The 24,658-nt window shown below is 39.4% G+C and overlaps 1 protein-coding gene across 2 annotated transcripts in view; it reads right to left on the bottom strand.

The window, feature by feature from the left end:
* Positions 1-6,347: 6,347 nt before the first annotated feature.
* Positions 6,348-24,658, bottom strand: part of LOC126262216 (DNA topoisomerase I, mitochondrial) — a 52,089-nt gene continuing 33,778 nt past the window's right edge. For both annotated transcript variants that reach the window (XM_049958651.1, XM_049958653.1), the window contains 7 exons: positions 21,778-22,002; positions 21,598-21,700; positions 13,404-13,552; positions 7,922-8,059; positions 7,393-7,592; positions 7,106-7,255; positions 6,348-7,023 (listed from right to left, as the gene is read on the bottom strand). In XM_049958651.1, the coding sequence (XP_049814608.1) occupies positions 6,921-7,023; positions 7,106-7,255; positions 7,393-7,592; positions 7,922-8,059; positions 13,404-13,552; positions 21,598-21,700; positions 21,778-22,002 (1,068 nt within the window). In that variant the 3' untranslated portion in view covers positions 6,348-6,920. The remainder of the gene's footprint in view (positions 7,024-7,105; positions 7,256-7,392; positions 7,593-7,921; positions 8,060-13,403; positions 13,553-21,597; positions 21,701-21,777; positions 22,003-24,658) is intronic.

Below are 24,658 nucleotides of genomic sequence, written 5' to 3'. Positions count from 1 at the left end.
AATATACAGATTGAATAACATCGGGGAGAGGCTACAACCCTGTCTCACTCCTTTCCCAACCACTGCTTCCCTTTCATGCCCCTCGACTCTTATAACTGCCATCTGGTTTCTGTACAAATTGTAAATAGCCTTTCGCTCCCTGTATTTTACCCCTACCACCTTCAGAATTTGAAAGAGAGTATTCCAGTTAACATTGTCAAAAGCTTTCTCTAAGTCTACAAATGCTCGAAACGTAGGTTTGCCTTTTCTTAATCTTTCTTCTAAGATAAGTCGTAAGGTCAGTATTGCCTCACGTGTTCCAACATTTCTACGGAATCCAAACTGATCTTCCCCGAGGTCCGCTTCTACCAGTTTTTCCATTCGTCTGTAAAGAATTCGCGTTAGTATTTTGCAGCTGTGACTTATTAAACTGATATTTCGGTAATTTTCACATCTGTCAACACCTGCTTTCTTTGGGATTGTAATTATTATATTCTTCTTGAAGTCTGAGGGTATTTCGCCTGTCTCATACATCTTGCTCACCAGATGGTAGAGTTTTGTCGTGACTGGCTCTCCCAAGGCCATCAGTAGTTCTAATGGAATGTTGTCTACTCCCGGGGCCTTGTTTTGACTCAGGTCTTTCAGTGCTCTGTCAAACTCTTCACGCAGTATGATATCTCCCATTTCGTCTTCATCTACATCCTCTTCCATTTCCATAATATTGTCCTCAAGTACATCGCCCTTGTATAAACCCTCTATATAATCCTTCCACCTTTCTGCCTTCCCTTCTTTGCTTAGAACTGGGTTGCCATCTGAGCTCTTGATATTCATACAAGTGGTTCTCTTCTCTCCAAAAGTCTCTTTAATTTTCCTGTAGGCAGTATCTATCTTACCCCAAGTGAGACAAGCCTCTACATCCTTACATTTGTCCTCTAGCCATCCCTGCTTAGCCATTTTGCACTTCCTGTCGATCTCATTTTGGAGACGTTTGTATTCCTTTTTGCCTGCTTCATTTACTGCATTTTTATATTTTCTCCTTTCATCAGTTAAATTCAATATTTCTTCTGTTACCCAAGGACTTCTATTAGCCCTCGTCTTTTTACCTACTTGATCGTCTGCTGCCTTCACTACTTCATCCCTCAGAGCTACCCATTCTTCTTCTTCTACTGTATTTCTTTCCCCCATTCCTGTCAATTGTTCCCTTATGCTCTCCCTGAAACACTCTACAACCTCTGGTTCTTTCATTTTACCCAGGTCCCATCTCCTTAAATTCCCACCTTTTTGCAGTTTCTTCAGTTTCAATCTGCAGTTCATAACCAATAGATTGTGGTCAGAATCCACATCTGCCCCTGGAAATGTCTTACAATTTAAAACCTGGTTCCTAAATCTGTCTTACCATTATATAATCTATCTGATACCTTTTAGTATCTCCAGGGTTCTTCCAGGTATACAACCTTCTTTTATGATATATATATATATATAGGCATAATATCTATTGAAAGTATAGAAGTTGATAAGTAAAGGAGGACTCCAAGGAGTGAATGATATATTAAAGAATGAATGCGAAGTTTAAAAGAGATTTATAGCTTTACCAGAAGATAATTATGGTATACATAGAAATGTTCATTAGGGTAATGAACCATAAGGCCTACTCAGAAAGGATAAGGGGGGCATACCCGGCATTCACTAAGTGTAAAGGGCAGACGTACCTAAGTGGAGATAGGACAATCTGGGGCCTAAAAAATGGAGATGTTTTGTAAGGGGCGTACCTACCAGAATGGAAAGAGGAAGTGCTCTCATAAGGTCAACCCACAAGCAAGGAATAGGTGCTGATCCTATGAGAAGGGGACAGTATCATGACAAAAGTCACAAATTTCATAGGAATTATTCTGGAAAGTGTAAATTCTATGAGTGACTAGCATTATTATGCTTCTTGGAAGTAAATGAGTGTCAAAAGAGCACTTTCATTTCGCCCAGAGTTCCTCCAAGCTATAACTAATGAAAATAGTACATACTAGGAAAAAGGTAGTACAAAAAGATAGAATAAAAAATAGATTACCCATGTGTCATAAACACCTGAAGTTTTCAGTTGAAAAAAGGAAATAAAGAAAAAACCACAAGTAAATGGCTCATGTCTTAATAACAAAGTAAGAAAAGAATAGAGAAACAATAAGCAAAAGATTGTTCCAGAGAGGGCAGAGAATTGTTATGGAAAGGAGAGATATGTATATAAACATATGTAAAAAATGTATACTGTTAAGATATGAAATGTTATGAGTGATATTACTTGCATAATGATTATGTATAAAATATTGCATGTTCGATCTGAGGGGGAGGGATATGTAGTGATTCGAGAATTTCTGTGTAAATTCTAGAACCACTCAGCCTTCTACCATCCCGAACACATGAAATTCTAGATACAAGTGTGGAATGGTAAAATCCTACCTACTGTGCATCACGTTTGTGAGTGCAGGTTTAAAATCAGTCGCAAGAAGAAAGTAGATGTGGCGGTCGAACAACACCGACAAGTACCTGTCAGGCAATCCATACAAGTTTTAGTGTGTGTGTGTAAGGAAGAACCATGGAGTTTTTATGCTGCTCTGTGCTTATTGTGTCATTGAATATTGTTATGTGAAACAAGAACAATGGAAAAAGTACTCTTGTATACTCTTGACTCGGCCTTGTTAGAGTTAAGACGTTTTTTCAGTCTCTTTTTCTGAAAGTCATGGTGTCTAAGCAGACTTTCTTTCGAATGTAAATCAATTTGTTTCTAACATACAACTGTATGAGAGACTTGCTGGAAGTTACATGTTTTTTCAAAGTGAGAATTTTTTATTGTGCTTGAAAGTCAAATACATAGTTGAAACTTCCTGGCAGATTAAAACTGTGTGCCAGACCGAGACTCGAACTCGGGCCTTTGCCTTTCGCGGGCAAGTGCTCTACCATCTGAGCTAACGAAGCATGACTCACGCCTGGTACTCACAGCTTTACTTCTGCCAGTACCTCGTCTCCTACCTTCCAAACTTTACAGAAGCTCTCCTGCGAACCTAGCAGAACTAGCGAACCTTGGAAGGTAGGAGACGAGGTACTGGCAGAAGTAAAGCTGTGAGTACCGGGCGTGAGTCGTGCTTCATTAGCTCAGATGGTAGAGCACTTGCCCGGGAAAGGCAAAGGTCCCGAGTTCGAGTCTCGGTCGGGCACACAGTTTTAATCTGCCAGGTAGTTTCATATCAGCGCACACTCCGCTGCAGAGTGAAAATCTCATTCTGGAAACATCCCCCAGGCTGTGGCTAAGCCATGTCTCCGCAATATCCTTTCTTTCAGGAGTGCCTGATTAAAGGGTTACCTTGATAGGGTAAATTAAGTAAATAAAAATTACCTTCATTAAACAAATTCCATAAGATAGAATTAAACTAACTCCTTTAGTATCAAAAACTAATGTGCATCATACACCTTAATGAAAAAAGAATAAATTAGAAATTGTAGATCCAATTCTTGATACTACATTTCACGATGTATATGCGTCTGGGTAGTCTGAATATCGTCGTGGTATTCCTGCTAATCCTAAGAAGTGTTGAGGGAAGAATGTTAAATTTACTCCAATAAATATAATTGTGAATTGGAGTTTTATTCATGTATTGTTTATGGTTAATCCTATAAATAGTGGGTATCATTGAATAACACCTCCTATAATTGCAAATACTGCTCCTATAGATAATACATAATGGAAGTGGGCTACTATATAATATGTATAATGTAATACAATATCAAGTGATGAATTTGCTAGTACTAATCCTGTTAATCCACCAATTGTGAATAGGAAAATAAATCCTAGAGCTCATAATAATGGTGGATTGAACTTGAATTTAGTTCCATATAGTGTAGCTAGTAATCTAAATACCTTAATTCCTGTAGGTACAGCAATGATTTTGTTGCTGATGTGAAGTATGCCTGTGTGTCAACGTCCATTCCTACTGTATTATTATCAGCGCACACTCCGCTGCAGATTGAAAATCTCATTCTGTATTATAATTACTGTATTATTATGGTAATATTTTTAGTGAATTCGTCTTTTCAATGTTATCTTTTGATTTTCCGTAGTAAGTCTGGAATTAGATTTCGTGTTTTTGGTGAACATTCAGAGTTTTTAGCTTTAATGCAGTCAGACCTTAGCCATATTGCTCAGTGTTCAGAGGCATGTGGCGATACAATTTACCTAACCATCATGTGAATTCCAGGTTGCACCCACACAACGACCTGCTGGGCACCGACTGTCACATCCTCTTACAGCTTCTTTTCTAATCTACCCAAACCTCTCTTACCTCCATGAAAAAGTAACTAACAGCTCCGAAAGCTAGAATAGTGTGTGCACTTTCATGTTTATCTTATCAGCAGTTCTATTTATTTTGCTTATTGAAAGTAATAATGGAAGGTGGGTAGATGAAATTAGAGAACACGCAGGAGCAGCATGAATGTATGCCACTGAAGCCCGTAATGTAGGCTCTTCCTTCTGTCCCACGATGCCACAGCTCATCCAACAGGCACATGTAGTTGGTAGGCTGCACACCACGCAACTGTATTTCTGTGTGTTCATGACGTGTTCTGCTGTGTGCACACAGCTGTTCTCTTTCAAGGGAAGGATCTTATGATTATTCACATATGGGACAAAATTAATGCTTTCATCTCCACCTATTTGTTAGGCAAGTAGGCACTGGATGTCTTCCACCAGACATCTTTGTGGTTTACCAACAAGAAACAGTGTACAAGTTCATCAGAGTTTTGAGCCGAGTTCAGGACCTGCTATGCTTCAAATATGAATTTAAAATGTATAAGATAAACACAGCACACCATTTTCAATTGCACCAGGCACTTGAAAGCGGTTGCATTATGAAATTGCACTCTGCTCAACAGCAAGTATTACATCAGAATGAACATGTTAGTATCAACATACATATATACAAGGTGCTTTCAATAAGTAGGGCAGCACATTTTTTTTTCTGAAAGCAAGTGTTTTCTTCAGGATTCTAATACACCATATTATTCCTCACTATTAGCTACAAAGCCTTATTTTTCAACATAACCTCCATTAAATGTGATGGCCTTACTCCACCCTACCAGGAGGGTCCCAAACTCCCCATCATCCATGTACTGTTTCTCACAGAGTGTACCCTTCATTGGGCCAAACAAGTGGAAGTTGCTCTTTATGATCTTGTGTTAGTAGGTGGCACTGATGACTCTACGAATACACTACAATCCCCTTCGTACCATTCCCGTATGGTCTGTGAAGAGAAGATTAAATTTATTAGTGTGCACAGACACATTCTTCCCATGCTCATTACACGAACGAAACGCGAAAAAGTGCTAATAACTGGTACAATGGGAAGTGCCCTCCGTCATACATTTCACAGTAGCTTGCGAAGTACAGATGTAGACTACCACCTTGGCACAAATTTGTAAGATCCTTATTTCCTTGCAGATAACATCTCCTTTTCAGGCACTTGGTAGGACTGAACTCTTGAATTACTTCTTGTTGCCAAAATACTGACAATACAGAACACACAGTGTGACTTGTGGATCTTGCCAACATAACCAACAGATTATGTGCCAGTCAGTAGATGAAAGTGAGAAACCCAAGGGCAATTATTGTGTGTCTTACATCTCACGAGACAGGACAAAATACAATCCTTTCTTCATGCCGAAGTGAATTTTTGAGATGTCTAGGTTGTATAATTTGAATCTGGATAAAATTGCCCTTACATGCTGCCGTATCAGAAGTGTGAACCACGACTACATTTCTTGTGAACAGGATTAATAGCTTTCTTCAGTCAAGTGCATTTTCAATGTAACTTGTAAAAAAAAAATGTGAATAAACCTGTGTTGATTTCCGCTCATGTGTCGCAAATCACAACTGTGTATATTAATGTAGTCTCTGGCAGAAAGTTTAGGTTTTGAAATCAGAATACCCAAGTAATCTGGTGAAATAATGTAATTTCACAGTATCTGCTACATACAGATATAATACTATTCCAAAAAACAAAAAATAATAAATAAAATGTGAAAAGTCACTGGAACCTTGTAATATACAAGAATATTCTCAGTAAATTTACAGGTGCTGTATAAATCTTTGTCATAAAATGGTCACATCACATACTTTCTCTAATTGCATAACAATTTCACTGTCTTTATATAACACCTTTGTAAATGACTCACACTCCAACAGAAAACTAATGAAATATCTGCAATAGAATCATCTTTCTTTCTTTGCCATTATCACACAAATGTTCACGTTAAACAAAACTTTCTCTTGGACTTAATCGTAAATAATTTCATTGCCTACCATCAAAGGAAGTGTTTACTGATGAGCAAAATTTAAGTGTTATATATAGTCTGTATTTACATATTGCATCTTGTTTTTCCATGTCACACAGCAAATTAAAACTTATCACAAAGCTTTTAAAACAGTTGTACCAAAATAACATGCTTGAAACTCAACATGCACAGCTATTACTACTCCACACGTATGCATTTCATGCTGTGGAGGAATGTTCACTTGCATGTCAACAATAAGAAAATTTACTCAAAATTAAAAAATATAGATTTCATAACACAATTTAATACAATAGACAACATCAATATATTCAATTTAAAATATGTACTCTAGTTACTGATGCTTTTAGTACCCACACACTATACAAAACTTTTGTGTTTTGCATATAGTCTTGTTTCATCAGAATCACCATTGTAATTTACCTAACACAATAAAACCAGCAGCAAACACTGCTTGAAGTGTTTATTGTCTATTTCATGAACATATTAAAACTTAAATAAGATTCTTCTGGTACCTTTCTGCACACAAGGTCTTAACTAATTTTGATGGCCCCATCTCAAGTTCACACACAATACGATCTTCACACTTGCCAATAAAACTAATAGGATTGTCATTAAAACACGTAGTCAGGTCCAGCCATATCAATAGCCCAACGAAACTTGTCACGCTGTGTTCTGTTGTATATCTTCTCAATAGGAACACCAAACTTTTTGCACCTGTGGAAAGAAAACTCACATTGTAAGTTAACATAATTTCTGAAATAAAAATTTTGCCTTTAATCGAAGTCTGGATACATACCATGCCACACTTATACGCGGATCAAGATAATTAAGCTTGGATGTTCCCAAAGCAATTTCCTTATTTTCTTCCTTGTCTGTTGCCTGAACTTCTAACTTTGACAACTGTTCTTTAATTCTGTCTAGAGCTTTTTTCCTCTTATCCATGTCTCTGGAGAAAAAAAAAAAAAATATCAAATTCAGTAGTATTCCAGAGAAAACTCAAAATGTTCAAATTTTGATATCATAAATGATAATAATGTTGTTCCAGAAGTGATTAGCTCAATGTTACAAACAAAAACTACTAACATCTTGTTTTTGGCCGATTCAAAATTTTTGTACTCTCTTTTTGCCTGCTTATACTGCCTTTCTGCTTCCTCCAATTGTTCCTTTTTGGCTTCAATTTTGTTCTTCAGATTCTCCATACTTTTAGCATGTGTTTTTGGAACAGATCTTTGATGGTTACAAAGTATTGCCACTGCACGGTTTGCGCGGTTGTATGCCAAAATCTGTTGAAAATATTATCCTGGTTAAAACAACTACTACTTCAGTAAAACATAACAAGAGCAAAACTTTTGCAACTCTGAAATTCATAAAATGAAAGGAACTGCTCAATGAGTACTCACTATGCACTTTCATCATTTTACATAACATTTTTACTGAAACAATGCAGAACAATAAATTAAATAATGTTCTCAGGATCATATAGGATATAATTTACAAGTGTGACAGTGTAACAAAACATTAATTCATATGTTAATACGTCTGAAGAACAAAGTTAACTGTACATAATTTTACAAGGAGAGTACTTTTTAAAATTTTTTTTATGAAGGCATACCTTTTCAGCAACTGTGAAGTCAGGATTAGTCAACTGTTTAAGCTGTTCTTGCAATGTGATAGAAGCATTGTATGTTCGGAAAACTTTGGCAGTCAATCCTTCCATCAGCTCATTCAGATGTTTGTTCAATATTGAAGTCTGAAATAAAAACAACAATATATAGTTTTTCTACAAATAAATATCTGTTGATAAAATACTGTTTAAAACTGTTCTCTTTGCTGGTACTTTACAATGCAAGATGGCAGAAACAAAGCTTACAAATTGACACTAACATTTCCCCATGATAAAAACAGCAATGTGATAAATGCTGCTGCTCCCCCCCCCCCCCCCCCCCCTCAATTAGTACTTTCCTTGGGAGCTCCTAAAGAAAGTGTGAGCATGTCATGAGGTACAGAATTCAAAATCATCAGTGAAAAGGTTGAGAATTAAAGTGGACAAGCCAACACATACAAAAATCGATGTAGAGTAGTCACAAAACAATCAGTTGCTAAATCAAAGAAACATCTCGTATGTCTTTTTAATCTCTTCAGCACGAGTAGTGACTGGCGTAAAATGAAATTACACAAGTGGCCAACCTATCTTTCCAATTTTGATAATTACCAAGGAAAAAATTACAACTAACCTCCTTAGTCCCTATTTAGCACATAAGCTATACACAAATTTTATTTTTTACTAGCTCACGGAATCAAACTTACTGGGGCTAATTGTAGCACTTACTTTACACAATGAGCTTTCACCACATCACTTGTTTTTATCTCTGCATATTCCCAGTAGGTAGCAGCATCTGCTTAAAGAAACTGTTTATCACAGTATCAGTCCATATTTGAAAAATAAAGGGAGTTTCTGTTTGTTTCCAGTAATTTTGGACTACAATGTATTTCGATAAAGCTGTAATATGCTAATATAGCCTACACTATTGAATAAGCGATTGTTTATTTCATCACAGCAATATGGCAATATATTGTTTTTGATGTAGCAGTGGGACTACCGTATTTACTCGAATCTAAGCCGCACTCGAATCTAAGCCGCACCTGAAACATGAGACTCGAAATAAAGGAAAAAATAAATTCCCGAATCTAAGCCGCACCTGAAATTTGCGACTCGAAATTCAAGGGGAGAGAAAAGTTTTAGGCCGCACCTCCAAATCGAAACAAAGTTGGTCCATTGGAATATGAGACAATTTACGTCGAATGAATGACAATACAGCGACAGTAGTTTGGTTCGAGTCGTAAGCTTTACCAAACAGCCATTGCTGTGAGTAAGGCACTCCGTCCGTATTTATATGATTACCCTTTCTTTTTCACGTGCTCCGTTTGGTTTGAATCAACTGCTTATTTTGCTTTGATCTGATAAGTGCCGTTTTCTTTGTTATAGGTGTTCACGTCACTTTAAGCTGAAAATGCATTACTGTACTGTGTCATGCATTGTTTGTCGCATTCTGATAGTGCTTGTTAACGGCCTGTTGCCGCTCGCGCCACGGCTTGCTTTTGTGCGCGCTACAGCCGCTTAAAAAAAAAGAGGAATTGTCTCATTAGCGAAACAATGGCAAGTGACTGCTATTTGTTGTTACTTACACTGCTGCTTTCTTTGATAATGATCAACGAGAACCAAATAATAGACTGCGTATGATAGAACATCATCTGAACGAGAGTTAGGCGAAAATTTTTCTCCGTTTGTAAATCTTTGCGGCCGCTTCTTTAGTACATCAAATTCTGCACAGAAATTAGAGTCATCTTAGATTTAAAAATCTAGTCAGTTGCCGTGCTTCATTTCCGAGTGTATCACTATTAGGCATAAGAATAATACGAATATAAACATGACACGATACGTATATTCTTCCGCGTTTGCTGTTGTCTCACTCTAGTTTCGTAGTTTATTAGGCAGACAGGATTTAAATGAGATAGCAGCAAACGTGAAAGAATACATGGCAAAATGATTATATTCGTATTATTCTTATGGTGAAGAGAATACTGCATGTGATTCACATTTCATCAGGTTCCTATTAGCAACCATCTCTTCTCACAGGTAGGAAAAGATTCAGAACATAGCGTTGGCCATATTGACAAACATCCTAAACAGTCTTGCCAGTCGGATTTTCGTAGTACATTGAAATTCTGCTACATTCGAAGATGAACAATACGGAATTTGTATTTACTTCATTGGATAATGTATGAAAATGCAGTGGTCGAAACTCGGGGCGGAGAAAAAAAGCTCGTCTTCCACTTTTTTTTTTAATTCATTTACTGACGCAGATGTTTTGGCGCCAGTATTTATCTTTGTGCCTATAAAGCATGCCTGTGTAGCGCTACATATATTCGACAGCAGAAGTTAGTTGTAGCGGGACCTACCAACATTTTTCAGAACTTCCGCTTGCTTTGCACTCGATTCTAAGCCGCAGGCGGTTTTTTGGATTACAAAAACCGGAAAAAAGTGCGGCTTAGATTCGAGTAAATACGGTACATTTGCCAATCTCTAATATATAAAAGGCAATGTTCTGACTGACTGACAGACAGACTCATTATTGCCCAGCCCAAACTGTGCTTTCTGAAAGGGACTTTTGATGCCAGAACAAAAATTGGTACTTGGTTTCACTGTCAGAAAATAAAAAATAAGTGTTTCATCATTTTTGGAAATACAACCACTAAGGAGGTCAAACATCGGGTGACTTAAAAAAAAAGTAAAGAATTTTTAAGGCTATATCTATGACAATTGGTATTTAACCTATCTGTTAGAAATAAAAAAATACATGTTCTATTGATTCTGGAAGTTCAACCCCCATGGGACTGCAACAGGGGATGAAAATTTTTAAGAAAATATTTTGTTACATTAAAAAATTTTAAAGTTAAATTTATGAAAACTGGTATTTCACTTCTCGGTTAGAGATGAAGAAATATTTGTTAGGGGGTGAAAATTGCTATGAAAATATCTCCATGAGAATGCAAAAAGCATGATTAACAAAAACTTTGGACTCCAGCCACCAGAATCACATTTTGGTCAGCCACCAGAATCGCGTTTTGGTCAGAAGTACATTCAGAAGACACCATGCTTATAAGGCCTTGATTAGCGTGAAAAGCTTCCGTGATGCAATTTGTCAACACACAAAAATTTGTTAAATAAAGACAAAAACAAAAAAATCTCTGCAGGCCATACAGTCTAAACGAACAAAGCAGCAGGCGCTAAGCTTCTGAATTATATTTTCTCATTCCAGAGATGCTGTTTTCATTATTTTTAGGTTTCTGCTACATCTTAGTGCAGCTTATGATCTTACATTTTTTTAAACTTGTGTTCACAGTGTTTTCTCATGAGCACATTTTAATAACCTTCACAGAAATTTCCACGAAGATAAATCTACAAGAAGATGACCATAAGAAAAAGAAAATGACCTTAGAAATGAAATGTAAAATCACTGAAAAATGTTAATGTGGTGTGCGAGTTGCTAATTTAGCATGCGCACACAGTCGGTCTGAATCAACTATTTGTCCTGTCCTCAAGAACAAGGATAAGATTAAAGAGATAGATGCTTCAAAAGGCGTGACAAGAGAAAACAAAGGTTTTGTATTCTGGATGATGTCGAAAGGTTGCTCCTTATATGGATAAATGAAAAGCAATTACAAGGCAACACTATTAATGAGAACATCATTTGTGAGAAGGTAGAATGATTTTTGCCAACCCTGTTAAGACGACGCCAGGATCGTCAGCGGCCGAAGAAGTGTTTAAGAGATGCCATGGGTGGTTTGAGAAGATTAAGAGAAGAATCGGCATTCACTGCAGCCAGCTCCAACAGAAAGGCAGCCGAGAACTTAATCAGCAAGAACTTAATCAGCAACTTCAAGATGTTCATAGATTCTGAGGGTTATCTGCCGCAACACGTTTTTGATTGTGACAAGATGAGCCTGTGCTGGAAAAGAATGCCGAAGCGTACCTTTATAACAGCAGAGGAGAAGGTATTGCCTGGCCATAAGCCAAGTCACAAGCCAATACAGACAATCTCGCACTGTTATTCTATGCCAATGCAAGCAGTGATTTGAAAACTAAACCGTTGCTTGTTTACCATTCAGAAACTCCACGAGCCTTCAAGAAGTGTAATGTCCAGAAGAGCAGGTTATATGTGATGTGGAGGTCCTACAACAAGGCTTGGGGGACATGTGATCTTTTTTGTGATTGAATCAATGAAGTGTTTGGTCCTTCAGTGAAAAAATATTTGTTAGAGATGAATATGTCTTGCTTGTTATCGACAATGCCCCTGTATGTTCTCCAGGCCTACAAGACCACCACCTTGCCAAATTTAAATTCATCAAGATCCAATTTCTGCCTTCCAAAACCACTCCATTAACCCAGTCTATGGACCAGCAGACTGTTTCTTACTTCAAGTAGCTCTTCACTAAAGCACTCTTTGAGCATTGCTTTGAGTTGACTGAAGCTACCAATCTCACTCTCAGAGAGTTTTGGAAATAACATTTCAACATCACTGCCTGCATCGATGTGATCGAAAAGGCTTGGGAAGAGGTTACCAAGAGAACTCACTCCCACTTGGAGAAGCTTTGGCCGGAGTGCATTGTCTAATGTGACTCGTTGAGGCATTTGAGTCAGTACCTGTGGAGCCTGTAGTCAACGAGATTGTGTCTTTGGCCAAGAGCATGGGACTAGAAGTGAATAACATTTATGTTGATGAGCTTGTGGAAGATCACAGCCAAGAAATGGCCATCAAAGAGCTTATGCAGTTGCAGTGTGTTTCACAACAGGAAGTTGTGGAGAGGAGTTTTTCAGAGGAAGAGGAGGGGGAGAGGGCGGTAACAGCAAAACAGCGATCTTCTGACACAAGAGAAATCCTGAAAGCAAGGGATTCAGTTATCGTTCACTGAAAATAATCACCCCAATAAAGCAGTGACTACGTGCACTACAAATTTATTTAACGACAATGCTGTGTCGCATTTTCACTAAGTGTTGAAGCACCGGCAGAAACAAATGACTATGGATAGCTTTTTAGAAAAAATAATTTGTTATGTATGTTGAAGCACCGGCAGAAACAAATGACTATGGGTAGCTTTTTAGAAAAAATAATTTGTTATGTATTGTGAACAATAAAGTACATATGTGTAATTGGCATAAATAAGATAAAACTTTTAGTACTTTTTCTGCATGGAACGCATTATCGTATTTTAAATTAATTTAAATTGGATAATTTTTTTCTCCTAACCTGTGTTTCACACTACGGGTAAGATTCTGGAACAAATTATGCTTGCTATGTGTGATTCCACTGTAATTTGAACATGTTCTAAAATTTTTGTGAACACACTATCTTTTTTAAAAAAATTTGGTATTTCATTCTTATTTTGCCCAACAACAATGCACTGAGCATTAATATACACTTTTCCTTCGTAAGACTCAAGATCAGGACTGAGAAGGTAAATAAAAATCAAATTTTTAAATTTCAATAAGAGGTCAACTTCAATCATCATTATGTGGAACACACTATACTTACGTTAAGTCTATCAAACAAATCATCCCCAGTGGATTTGTTTTCCATGAAGAGTTGCAAATTCTTAAATACTCGTTTCTCAACAGACACTTCATTGTAGTATCTTATGGAATCCTTACCGAGGAAATCAAATACTACCACACATTCCTTCCCTGAAATAAAGAAAGCAAATCAAATAACAAGATCCAGAAATGTAAGTTATTTTTATATAAAATTTTAGTCGGTATAGCGGACTTTATTTCTGAGACATTGGATAACACAGATACACATTTGCAATCATCATCTCCCAAAACATAATAAAATAATTCTAAGATATATTATGCATTGCACCATATATGACTTCAGTTTGTGTTAGAAGTTACTTTTATTGTTCATTACATTATTACATTATCAGGAGAAAGAAAACTGGCGTTCTACGGATCGGAGCGTGGAATGTCAGATCCCTTAATCGGACAGGTAGATTAGAAAATTTAAAAAGGGAAATGGATAGGTTAAAGTTAGATATAGTGGGAATTAGTGAAGTTCGGTGGCAGGAAGAACAAGACTTTTGGTCAGGTGATTACAGGGTTACAAATACAAAATCAAATAGGAGTAATGCAGGAGTAGGTTTAATAATGAATAAAAAAATTGGAGTGCGGGTTAGCTACTACAAACAGCATAGTGAACACATTATTGTGGCCAAGATAGACACAAAGCCCACGCCTACTACAGTAGTACAAGTTTATATGCCAACTAGCTCTGCAGATGATGAAGAAATTGATGAAATGTATGACGAGATAAAAGAAATTATTCAGGTAGTGAAGGGAGACAAAAATTTAATAGTCATGGGTGACTGGAATTCGTCAGTAGGAAAAGGGAGAGATGGAAACATAGTAGGTGAATATGGATTGGGGGGAAGAAATGAAAGAGGAAGCCGCCTTGTAGAATTTTGCACAGAGCATAACTTAATCATAGCTAACACTTGGTTCAAGAATCATAAAAGAAGGTTGTATACCTGGAAGAATCCTGGAGATACTAAAAGGTATCAGATAGATTATATAATGGTAAGACAGAGATTTAGGAACCAGGTTTTAAATTGTAAGACATTTCCAGGGGCAGATGTGGATTCTGACCACAATATATTGGTTATGAACTGTAGATTGAAACTGAAGAAACTGCAAAAAGGGGGGAATTTAAGGAGATGGGACCTGGATAAACTGACTAAACCAGGGGTTGTACAGAGTTTCAGGGAGAGCATAAGGGAACAATTGACAGGAATGGGAGGAAAGAAATACAGTAGAAGAAGAATGGGTAGCTCTGAGGGATGAAGTAGTGAAGGCAGCAGACGATCAAGTAGGTAAAAAGACGAGGGCTAATAGAAATCCTTGGGTAACAGAAGAAATATTGAATTTAATTGATGAAAGGAGAAAATATAAAAATGCAGTAAATGAAGCAGGCAAAAAGGCTGTTGCCAATGGGCATCACTGTGGGGGTCCGGATGGGGGTTTGTCGGGGACGGCCAGCTCGTCCCACGCATCCCCCGATCGGACTAAGACTGTGGTTGCCCGGGATACTGCCCGCATTGAGGCTGATCCCTCACCTGTGGTAGAGTGGGAGGTAGTCTCGAGGTGTGGCAGGGGGCGAAAGACATTCCGGAGGGCTGAACGGAAGGCCTCTCCAGTTTGTCTGACGAACCGGTTTCAGGTTCTGTCTCAGGCTGATACTGATCTTCGGCCTGACATGGCTGCTTGTCCTGTTCCAGAGGTTGCCCCTCAGTCTGCAAGATCCGGGCGGTCGCAGAGGGTGGGCTTACTGGTAGTTGGGAGCTCCAACGTCAGGCGCGTAATGGGGCCCCTTAGAGAAATGGCAGCAAGAGAGGGGAAGAAAACCAATGTGCACTCCGTGTGCATACCGGGGGGAGTCATTCCAGATGTGGAAAGGGTCCTTCCGGATGCCATGAAGGGTACAGGGTGCACCCATCTGCAGGTGGTCGCTCATGTCGGCACCAATGATGTGTGTCGCTATGGATCGGAGGAAATCCTCTCTGGCTTCCGACGGCTATCTGATTTGGTGAAGACTGCCAGTCTCGCTAGCGGGATGAAAGCAGAGCTCACCATCTGCAGCATCGTCGACAGGACTGACTGCGGACCTTTGGTACAGAGCCGAGTGGAGGGTCTGAATCAGAGGCTGAGACGGTTCTGCGACCATGTGGGCTGCAGATTCCTCGACTTGCGCCATAGGGTGGTGGGGTTTCGGGTTCCGCTGGATAGGTCAGGAGTCCACTACACGCAGCAAGCGGCTACACGGGTAGCAGGGGTTGCGTGGCGTGGACTGGGCGGTTTTTTAGGTTAGATGGCCTCGGGCAAGTACAGAAAGGGCAACAGCCTCAAAGGGTGCGGAGCAAAGTCAGGACATGCGGGGACCAAGCAGCAATCGGTATTGTAATTGTAAACTGTCGAAGCTGCGTTGGTAAAGTACCGGAACTTCAAGCGCTGATAGAAAGCACCGAAGCTGAAATCGTTATAGGTACAGAGAGCTGGCTTAAGCCAGAGATAAATTCTGCCGAAATTTTTACAGAGGTACAGACGGTGTTTAGGAAGGATAGATTGCATGCAACCGGTGGTGGAGTGTTTGTCGCTGTTAGTAGTAGTTTATCCTGTAGTGAAGTAGAAGTGGATAGTTCCTGTGAATTATTATGGGTGGAGGTTACACTCAACAACCGAACTGGGTTAATAATTGGCTCCTTTTACCGACCTCCCGACTCAGCAGCGTTAGTGGCAGAACAACTGAGAGAAAATTTGGAATACATTTCGCATAAATTTCCTCAGCATGTTATAGTCTTAGGTGGAGATTTCAATTTACCAGATATAGACTGGGACACTCAGATGTTTAGGACGGGTGGTAGGGACAGAGCATCGAGTGACATTATACTGAGTGCACTATCCGAAAATTACCTCGAGCAATTAAACAGAGAACCGACTCGTGGAGATAACATCTTGGACCTACTGATAACAAACAGACCCGAACTTTTCGACTCTGTAAGTGCAGAACAGGGAATCAGTGATCATAAGGCCGTTGTAGCATCCCTGAATATGGAAGTTAATAGGAATATAAAAAAAGGGAGGAAGGTTTATCTGTTTAGCAAGAGTAATAGAAGGCAGATTTCAGACCACCTAACAGATCAAAACGAAAATTTCTGTTCCGACACTGACAATGTTGAGTGTTTATGGAAAAAGTTCAAGGCAATCGTAAAATGCGTTTTAGACAGGTACGTGCCGAGTAAAACTGTGAGGGACGGGAAAAACCCACCGTGGTACAACAACAAAGTTAGGAAACTACTGTGAAAGCAAAGAGAGCTTCACTCCAAGTTTAAACGCAGCCAAAACCTCTCAGACAAACAGAAGCTAAGCGATGTCAAAGTTAGCGTAAGGAGGGCTATGCGAGAAGCGTTCAGTGAATTCGAAAGTAAAATTCTATGTACAGACTTGACAGAAAATCCTAGGAAGTTCTGGTCTTACGTTAAATCAGTAAGTGGCTCGAAACAGCATATCCAGACACTCCGGGATGATGATGGCATTGAAACAGAGGATGACACGCGTAAAGCTGAAATACTAAACACCTTTTTCCAAAGCTGTTTCACAGAGGAAGACCGCACTGCAGTTCCTTCTCTAAATCCTCGCACAAACGAAAAAATGGCTGACATCGAACTAAGTGTCCAAGGAATAGAAAAGCAACTGGAATCACTCAACAGAGGAAAGTCCACTGGACCTGACGGGATACCAATTCGATTCTACACAGAGTACGCGAAAGAACTTGCCCCCCTTCTAACAGCCGTGTACCGCAAGTCTCTAGAGGAACGGAGGGTTCCAAATGATTGGAAAAGAGCACAGGTAGTCCCAGTCTTCAAGAAGGGTCGTCGAGCAGATGCGCAAAACTATAGACCTATATCTCTGACGTCGATCTGTTCTAGAATTTTAGAACATGTTTTTTGCTTGAGTATCATGTCGTTTTTGGAAACCCAGAATCTACTATGTAGGAATCAACATGGATTCCGGAAACAGCGATCGTGTGAGACCCAACTCGCTTTATGTTTTCAGGAGACCCAGAAAATATTAGATAGAGGCTCCCAGGTAGATGCTATTTTTCTTGACTTCCGGAAGGCGTTCGATACAGTTCCGCACTGTCGCCTGATAAACAAAGTAAGAGCCTACGGAATATCAGACCAGCTGTGTGGCTGGATTGAAGATTTTTTAGCAAACAGAACACAGCATGTTGTTATCAATGGAGAGACGTCTACAGACGTTGAGGTAACCTCTGGCGTGCCACAGGGGAGTGTTATGGGACCATCGCTTTTCACAATATATATAAATGACCTAGTAGATAGTGTCGGAAGTTCCATGCGGCTTTTCGCGGATGATGCTGTAGTATACAGAGAAGTTGCAGCATTAGAAAATTGTAGCGAAATGCAGGAAGATCTGCAGCGGATAGGCACTTGGTGCAGGGAGTGGCAACTGTCCCTTAACATAGACAAATGTAATGTATTGCGAATACATAGAAAGAAGGATCCTTTATTGTATGATTATATGATAGCGGAACAAACACTGGTAGCAGTTACTTCTGTAAAATATCTGGGAGTATGCGTGCGGAACGATTTGAAGTGGAATGATCATATAAAATTAATTGTTGGTAAGGCGGGTACCAGGTTGAGATTCATTGGGAGAGTGCTTAGAAAATGTAGTCCAGCAACAAAGGAGGTGGCTTACAAAACACTCGTTCGACCTATACTTGAGTATTGCTCATCAGTGTGGGATCCGTACCAGATCGGGTTGACGGAGGAGATAGAGAAGATCCAAAGAAGAGCGGCGCGTTTCGTCACAGGGTTATTTGGTAAGCGTGATAGCGTTACGGAGATGTTTAATAAACTCAAGTGGCAGACTCTGCAAGAGAGGCGCTCTGCATCGCGGTGTAGCTTGCTCGTCAGGTTTCGAGAGGGTGCGTTTCTGGATGAGGTATCGAGTATATTGCTTCCCCCTACTTATACCTCCCGAGGAGATCACGAATGTAAAATTAGAGAGATTAGAGCGCGCACGGAGGCTTTCAGACAGTCGTTCTTCCCGCGAACCATAAGCGACTGGAACAGGAAAGGGAGGTAATGACAGTGGCACGTAAAGTGCCCTCCGCCACACACCGTTGGGTGGCTTGCGGAGTATGAATGTAGATGTAGATGTAGATGTCTCAAAAATGAGATCGACAGGAAGTGCAAAATGGCTAAGCAGGGATGGCTAGAGGACAAATGTAAGGATGTAGAGGCTTATCTCACTAGGGGTAAGATAGATACTGCCTACAGGAAAATTAAAGAGACCCAGTTCTAAGCAAAGAAGGGAAGGCAGAAAGGTGGAAGGAGTATATAGAGGGTTTATACAAGGGTGATTTACTTGAGGACAATATTATGGAAATGGAAGAGGATGTAGATGAAGACGAAATGGGAGATAAGATACTGCGTGAAGAGTTTGACAGAGCACTGAAAGACCTGAGTCAAAACAAGGCCCCGGGAGTAGACAACATTCCATTAGAACTACTGATGGCCTTGGGAGAGTCAGTCCTGACAAAACTCTACCATCTGGTGAGCAAGATGTATGAGACAGGCGAAATACCCTCAGACTTCAAGAAGAATATAATAATTCCAATCCCAAAGAAAGCAGCTGCTGACAGATGTGAAAATTACCGAACTATCAGTTTAATAAGTCACAGCTGCAAAATACTAACGCGAATTCTTTACAGACGAATGGAAAAACTGGTTAAAGCGGACCTCGGGGAAGATCAGTTTGGATTCCGTAGAAATGTTGGAACACGTGAGGCAATACTAACCTTACGACTTATCTTAGAAGGAAGATTAAGAAAAGGCAAACCTACATTTCTAGCATTTGTAGACTTAGAGAAAGCTTTTGACAAAGTTGACTGGAATACTCTCTTTCAAATTCTAAAGGTGGCAGGGGTAAAATACAGGGAGCGAAAGGCTATTTACAATTTGTACAGAAACCAGATGGCAGTTATAAGAGTCGAGGGGCATGAAAGGGAAGTAGTGGTTGGGAAAGGAGTGAGACAGGGTTGTAGCCTCTCCCCGATGTTATTCAATCTGTATATTGAGCAAGCAGTAAAGGAAACAAAAGAAAAATTCGGAGTAGGTATTAAAATTCATGGAGAAGAAGTAAAAACTTTGAGGTTCGCCGATGACATTGTAATTCTGTCAGAGACAGCAAAGGGCTTGGAAGAGCAGTTGAACGGAATGGACAGTGTCTTGAAAGGAGGATATAATATGAACATCAACAAAAGCAAAACGAGGATAATGGAATGTAGTCAAATTAAATCGGGTGATGCTGAGGGAATTATATTAGGAAATGAGACACTTAAAGTAGTAAAGGAGTTTTGCTATTTAGGGAGTAAAATAACTGATGATGGTCGAAGTAGAGAGGATATAAAATGTAGACTGGCAATGGCAAGGAAATCGTTTCTGAAGAAGAGAAATTTGTTAACATCGAGTATAGATTTAAGTGTCAGGAAGTCGTTTCTGAATGTATTTGTATGGAGTGTAGCCATGTATGGAAGTGAAACATGGACAATAACTAGTTTGGACAAGAAGAGAATAGAAGCTTTCGAAATGTAGTGCTACAGAAGAATGCTGAAGATAAGGTGGGTAGATCACGTAAATAATGAGGAGGTATTGAATAGGATTGGGGAGAAGAGAAGTTTGTGGCACAACTTGACTAGAAGAAGGGATCGGTTGGTAGGACATGTTTTGGGCATCAAGGGATCACAAATTTAGCATTGGAGGGCAGCGTGGAGGGTAAAAATCGTAGAGGGAGACCAAGAGATGAATACACTAAGCAGATTCAGAAGGATGTAGGTTGCAGTAGGTACTGGGAGATGAAGAAGCTTGCACAGGATAGAGTAGCATGGAGAGCTGCATCAAACCAGTCTCAGGACTGAAGACCACAACAACAACAACAACAACAACAACAACATTATTTACATAAATGGGTAAATGATCAACAATTTTTATGACAGTAGTTCACTCATTTCTGTGCTACATTAAGGCCAAGTGCAGTATAGTGTTTATGTCCACTTCTAGTATAATATTTATAAATCTTGCTATTGTTTTCAACTGTGATTGACTTTTGAAAGCAAACTTCAAAAGCGAGAATACCAAACTGTTTAAAGAGCTGTGTACAAGAGGTTCTTGAGTGGGAATCACCCATTATCCTTATTAAATGTTTCTGCACAGCAAACTCTCTAAATGACATTTTACATCAGAGGATGATGCCATAAGTCATAGTGAGTCAAAATAGAAAAGTAATCTTCACACTTTTATCTCCAAATGTGATACCATTCATAAGGCTGAAGTTGCAGAACTTAGACCTTGAAGGCCTGTAATGTGTCAGTTCTAGTACAGGCCCTTATCAATAACATAAACAATTAATAATGTGACATTACTTGGTGTTGTGTGTCACAGAGGACAGAATCAACCACTTATGAGCTGAACAATATTGGAAATTAGTCTGTCACCAGAACACCCACCACTCAACTAATAACATTATGCACCGTGCTCTTGTAAATCACTGTTGAATGTTTTCCTTGATTACAAGTTAACGTTTAGATCTGCAGGATTAAAATGTGTTTGGTGCTCTGTTACAGCTGCATGTTAAATGCTCTCTACACCACAAAAAGAGCACAAAATATTGTCTAATTGCATCTATAATCTAAAAAATTGTGACTAACTTAGAATTATGAGCAGTGCTGGGACGATCATAGTAATCATCACTGCCTGTTACATTATTGTGCCATACAGCATGACCAAGTGTTCGCAGCTGGTGACAAAGACAGCACTGTGATGTGTTGCATATTGCAGAGATGGAGCCATTTCTCTTCTTAGGGCAACTTCAAATTGGAACAGCAAGTAGCAACCACTCAGGGCTTTTATTTATGCCTTCTCCACATAATGGTTGCAAACAAACAGCAAACCAAAGGACACTGAATGTTCTATTTAGTTCTAAAACACAGCTTTACTTCCAGGAACACACTTTACATGGTTGAGCTTCAAGTAGCTGAACCTGACTTCTTACTTAAAACTAGGTAATCACACACTACTCAGTATCTGTGGTTACTTGAATTCAATTTTGTGATTTCCTCGAAGCATTTGTCAAATGAAGACAACACTCACCATCCTTCTCTTCATGCAAAGATATGTGTTCAACACGTAGTGAACAGCAACCGACTGTGTCTGCTTGATCTTCATCCTTCTCGTTACCAGCCCTAAGAGCCAGCTGAAATAGTATGCACACATTTTACTAAAAATGGTCACTCCTCAGGAGATAATTTTTGATAAAGTGTGTTACTATACCTTATCAATGAAATATAAAGCAACAGCTCTTTGTCTGATACGCATTTCCTTTGATTTCCAGTCTTCACGATATTCTGCCCGAATCTTCTCAATACTTTTTGCAAGCTTTCGGGCTGTCTCATATTTCTGCCAATCTTTTTCACCTTTCAATTTTGAAGATGGGTTCAGCATGATGTATTTCACTTGTCCTTGTACATTTTCAGTCCAACTTGCGAGCCATGTAACCTAAGACACAATATTGTTATTTAAAATAACGAAATGACCATATCATGCTACACAGATTATGAACCGAAACCAAGAAAAATAAATATATCAACAGAAACAATCAACTTTAAAAATTTGCTGTGATTAGATAGATAAAAACTATATTCACCACATGGCAGCAGGACAACGCACATATAAATTATTTAAATTTGCAAGCTTTTGGAGCCAGTAGCTCTTTCTTCTGGCAGAAGGTTTGAAGGGTAGGTATGACAGAAGAAAGAAAAGGACAGGTGATTTAAGACGGGGGAAAGTTGGGAAAAAGACGTCCAGAACCCTTGGTCAGAAGAGACTTACCGGACTAGATGAGAAGACTGATTGTTGGGGACTGCACCAGACATGACTTGAGAACCTGGGAGCTTAAAAGTGGAAGACAGAGTAATACACAAGACAGAGATTACTGCCAAAACATCATGCATCAATTAATAACAGCAGAAAGCTACATGAACTGTATGCGACAGAGGTGTGGAGAGGGGAGGAGAGGGGTGGGTGGGAAACAGGCAGGTCAGAAAATGAAAGATATAGAAAATTGGAAGAGATTGAAGAAAGGAATAGTTTCTGTGAAGAAATGCTGGGACAAAAGAAATGAATTAAGATAAATTAAGGCCAGGAGGGTGGTGAGAACCCATGACATGTAATGCCAATTCCACGTGCGAAGTTCTGAGAAACTGGCATCTGAGGGAAGAATCCAGATGGCACATGTGATGAAACAGGCACCATGATAATGACTGTCATATTGTAGAGCATGCTCTGCTACAAGATATTGTGGGTTGCCAGTACACACTCTCTGCCTATACCCATCCAGCCTAACTGATAATTTAGTGGTGGCCATGCTGATGTAAAAGGCGAAACAATGTTTACATTACCACTAGTGTATGGCGTGTCATTTCAGAGGTGGCTCTCCCTTTGATAGTATATGTTTTGCCAGTTACAGGGCTGGTATACATGGTTGGAGGAGGGTGCCTAGGGCAAGTCCTACAGCAGTAATGGTCACAGTGGCACGAAATATAGGCTAGGGAAATGGGTGTTGAAGCAGCATAGCATCTGGCAAGAATATTACAGATGGGGAGGGCGACTAAAAGCTATTCTCGGTGTAGTGGGCAAAATGTCGGACAGAATAGACCTCATTTTAGGGCACGATTTTAGGAAATTGTAGCCTCGAACCTGTTGATTAACACATTCAAGGCCAGGATAAAACAGAGCAACAAGAAGTGTACCCCTAAGTTGTTTTTTGGAGAGTTCAGTAATACCCTGATTGAATGTGATTCCCTGGGACATCTGCTTTTGAACTAGGCTGGTGGGGTAACTATGTCCAGTGAAGGCTGAAGTGAGAATGTGGTGTGTTGCTGTAAAAAGAGGCTGCTTCTGAAAAAACATGTTTGCCTCAAATGCCCCAAGGCTGTATGGGTGGGAAAGTTATGGCAAAGATGTCCTCAACGTATCTAAACCAAACAACCAAGTCATATACCAGCTATTATGTAAATACTGTTTGGCCTTTTACATTGGCATGACTGCCACTAAGTTATCAATTAGGATGAATGGGCATAGGCAGAGTGTGTATATTGGCAACACACAACATCCTCTTGCAAAGCATGCTCTACAACACAAGTCTTGACCTTGGTGCCTGTTTACTCATTTGCCACCTGGCCTCCTCCCCAGACACCAGTTTCTCAGAACCATGCAGGTGAGAATTGGTGTTCAGTATTCAGTTTATTCACCACTGACCACTTACAGTGGAATAGGTCTGAACATTAAATACACAATTAACAATAACTTTACAGTAAAGTTTTTACAATTTAATTCCACTTTCTTTAGGAATATTCTCATATACTAATGTCAATGATTATTTCAAAATATTCTGTTATCTTATAAAATGGGTGTTTCAGTAACCAGTCATAAATCTTGCTTTTGAAAATATTACTGGGCAGTGACTGAGCAGATGCTGGAAGTTTATTATTTTGTGTGAGGTTGCAGTCTTTGTGGGTCTGTGTCTTGGTATGCCGAAGTCCAGTTTGCCTCTAGTGTTGTGGGGATGTATGTTCTCTCTGGTCTTGAACTCATTTAAGTTGTTTTTGACATAAAGCAGTGCTGTGTAGATTCACAACAGTTATTATCATGTGCTTGATAAAGGGGGGGGGGGGCAGTGTTCCTTAGGCTTAACTTTGCTCATTATTCTGATTACTCTTTTTTGAATTTTCAGAATTTCACTGACAGAGGAAGAATGTCCCCATAACAATATGCCATAGGAAATGTGAGATTGAAACAGGCCAAAATATACCACCTTTAGATACTCATCAGTGACTACATCTGTCAGTCTCCAGATGAGATAACACACTCTTGCTACTCTTGCAGATATGGCTAATATGTTACTCTCAGTTTGATTCTGCATCAATGTGGAATCCTAACAATTTTACTGATTTACTTTCAACAGCTGTAGTTAAACCCAGAATTAGTTCTTGTGTTTTATCAGGATTACATAGGAGTTCATTAGAAGAAAACCAATTCATTACTAGTTCTAGTTTTTCCTGTGTTGCCTGATGCAGTTCTGTTGTGTCATGGTGTGTATTGAGCAGTGTTGTGCCATCTGCATAACACACAATTTAATTTGCTCCTAGATGGT

Source organism: Schistocerca nitens, chromosome 6 (genome assembly GCF_023898315.1).
Source record: "Schistocerca nitens isolate TAMUIC-IGC-003100 chromosome 6, iqSchNite1.1, whole genome shotgun sequence".
In the NCBI taxonomy this organism is placed as follows: Eukaryota; Metazoa; Arthropoda; class Insecta; order Orthoptera; family Acrididae; genus Schistocerca; species Schistocerca nitens.
Note: the sequence above shows the minus strand (reverse complement) of the source record. Positions and strands in the feature narration are given on the sequence as shown.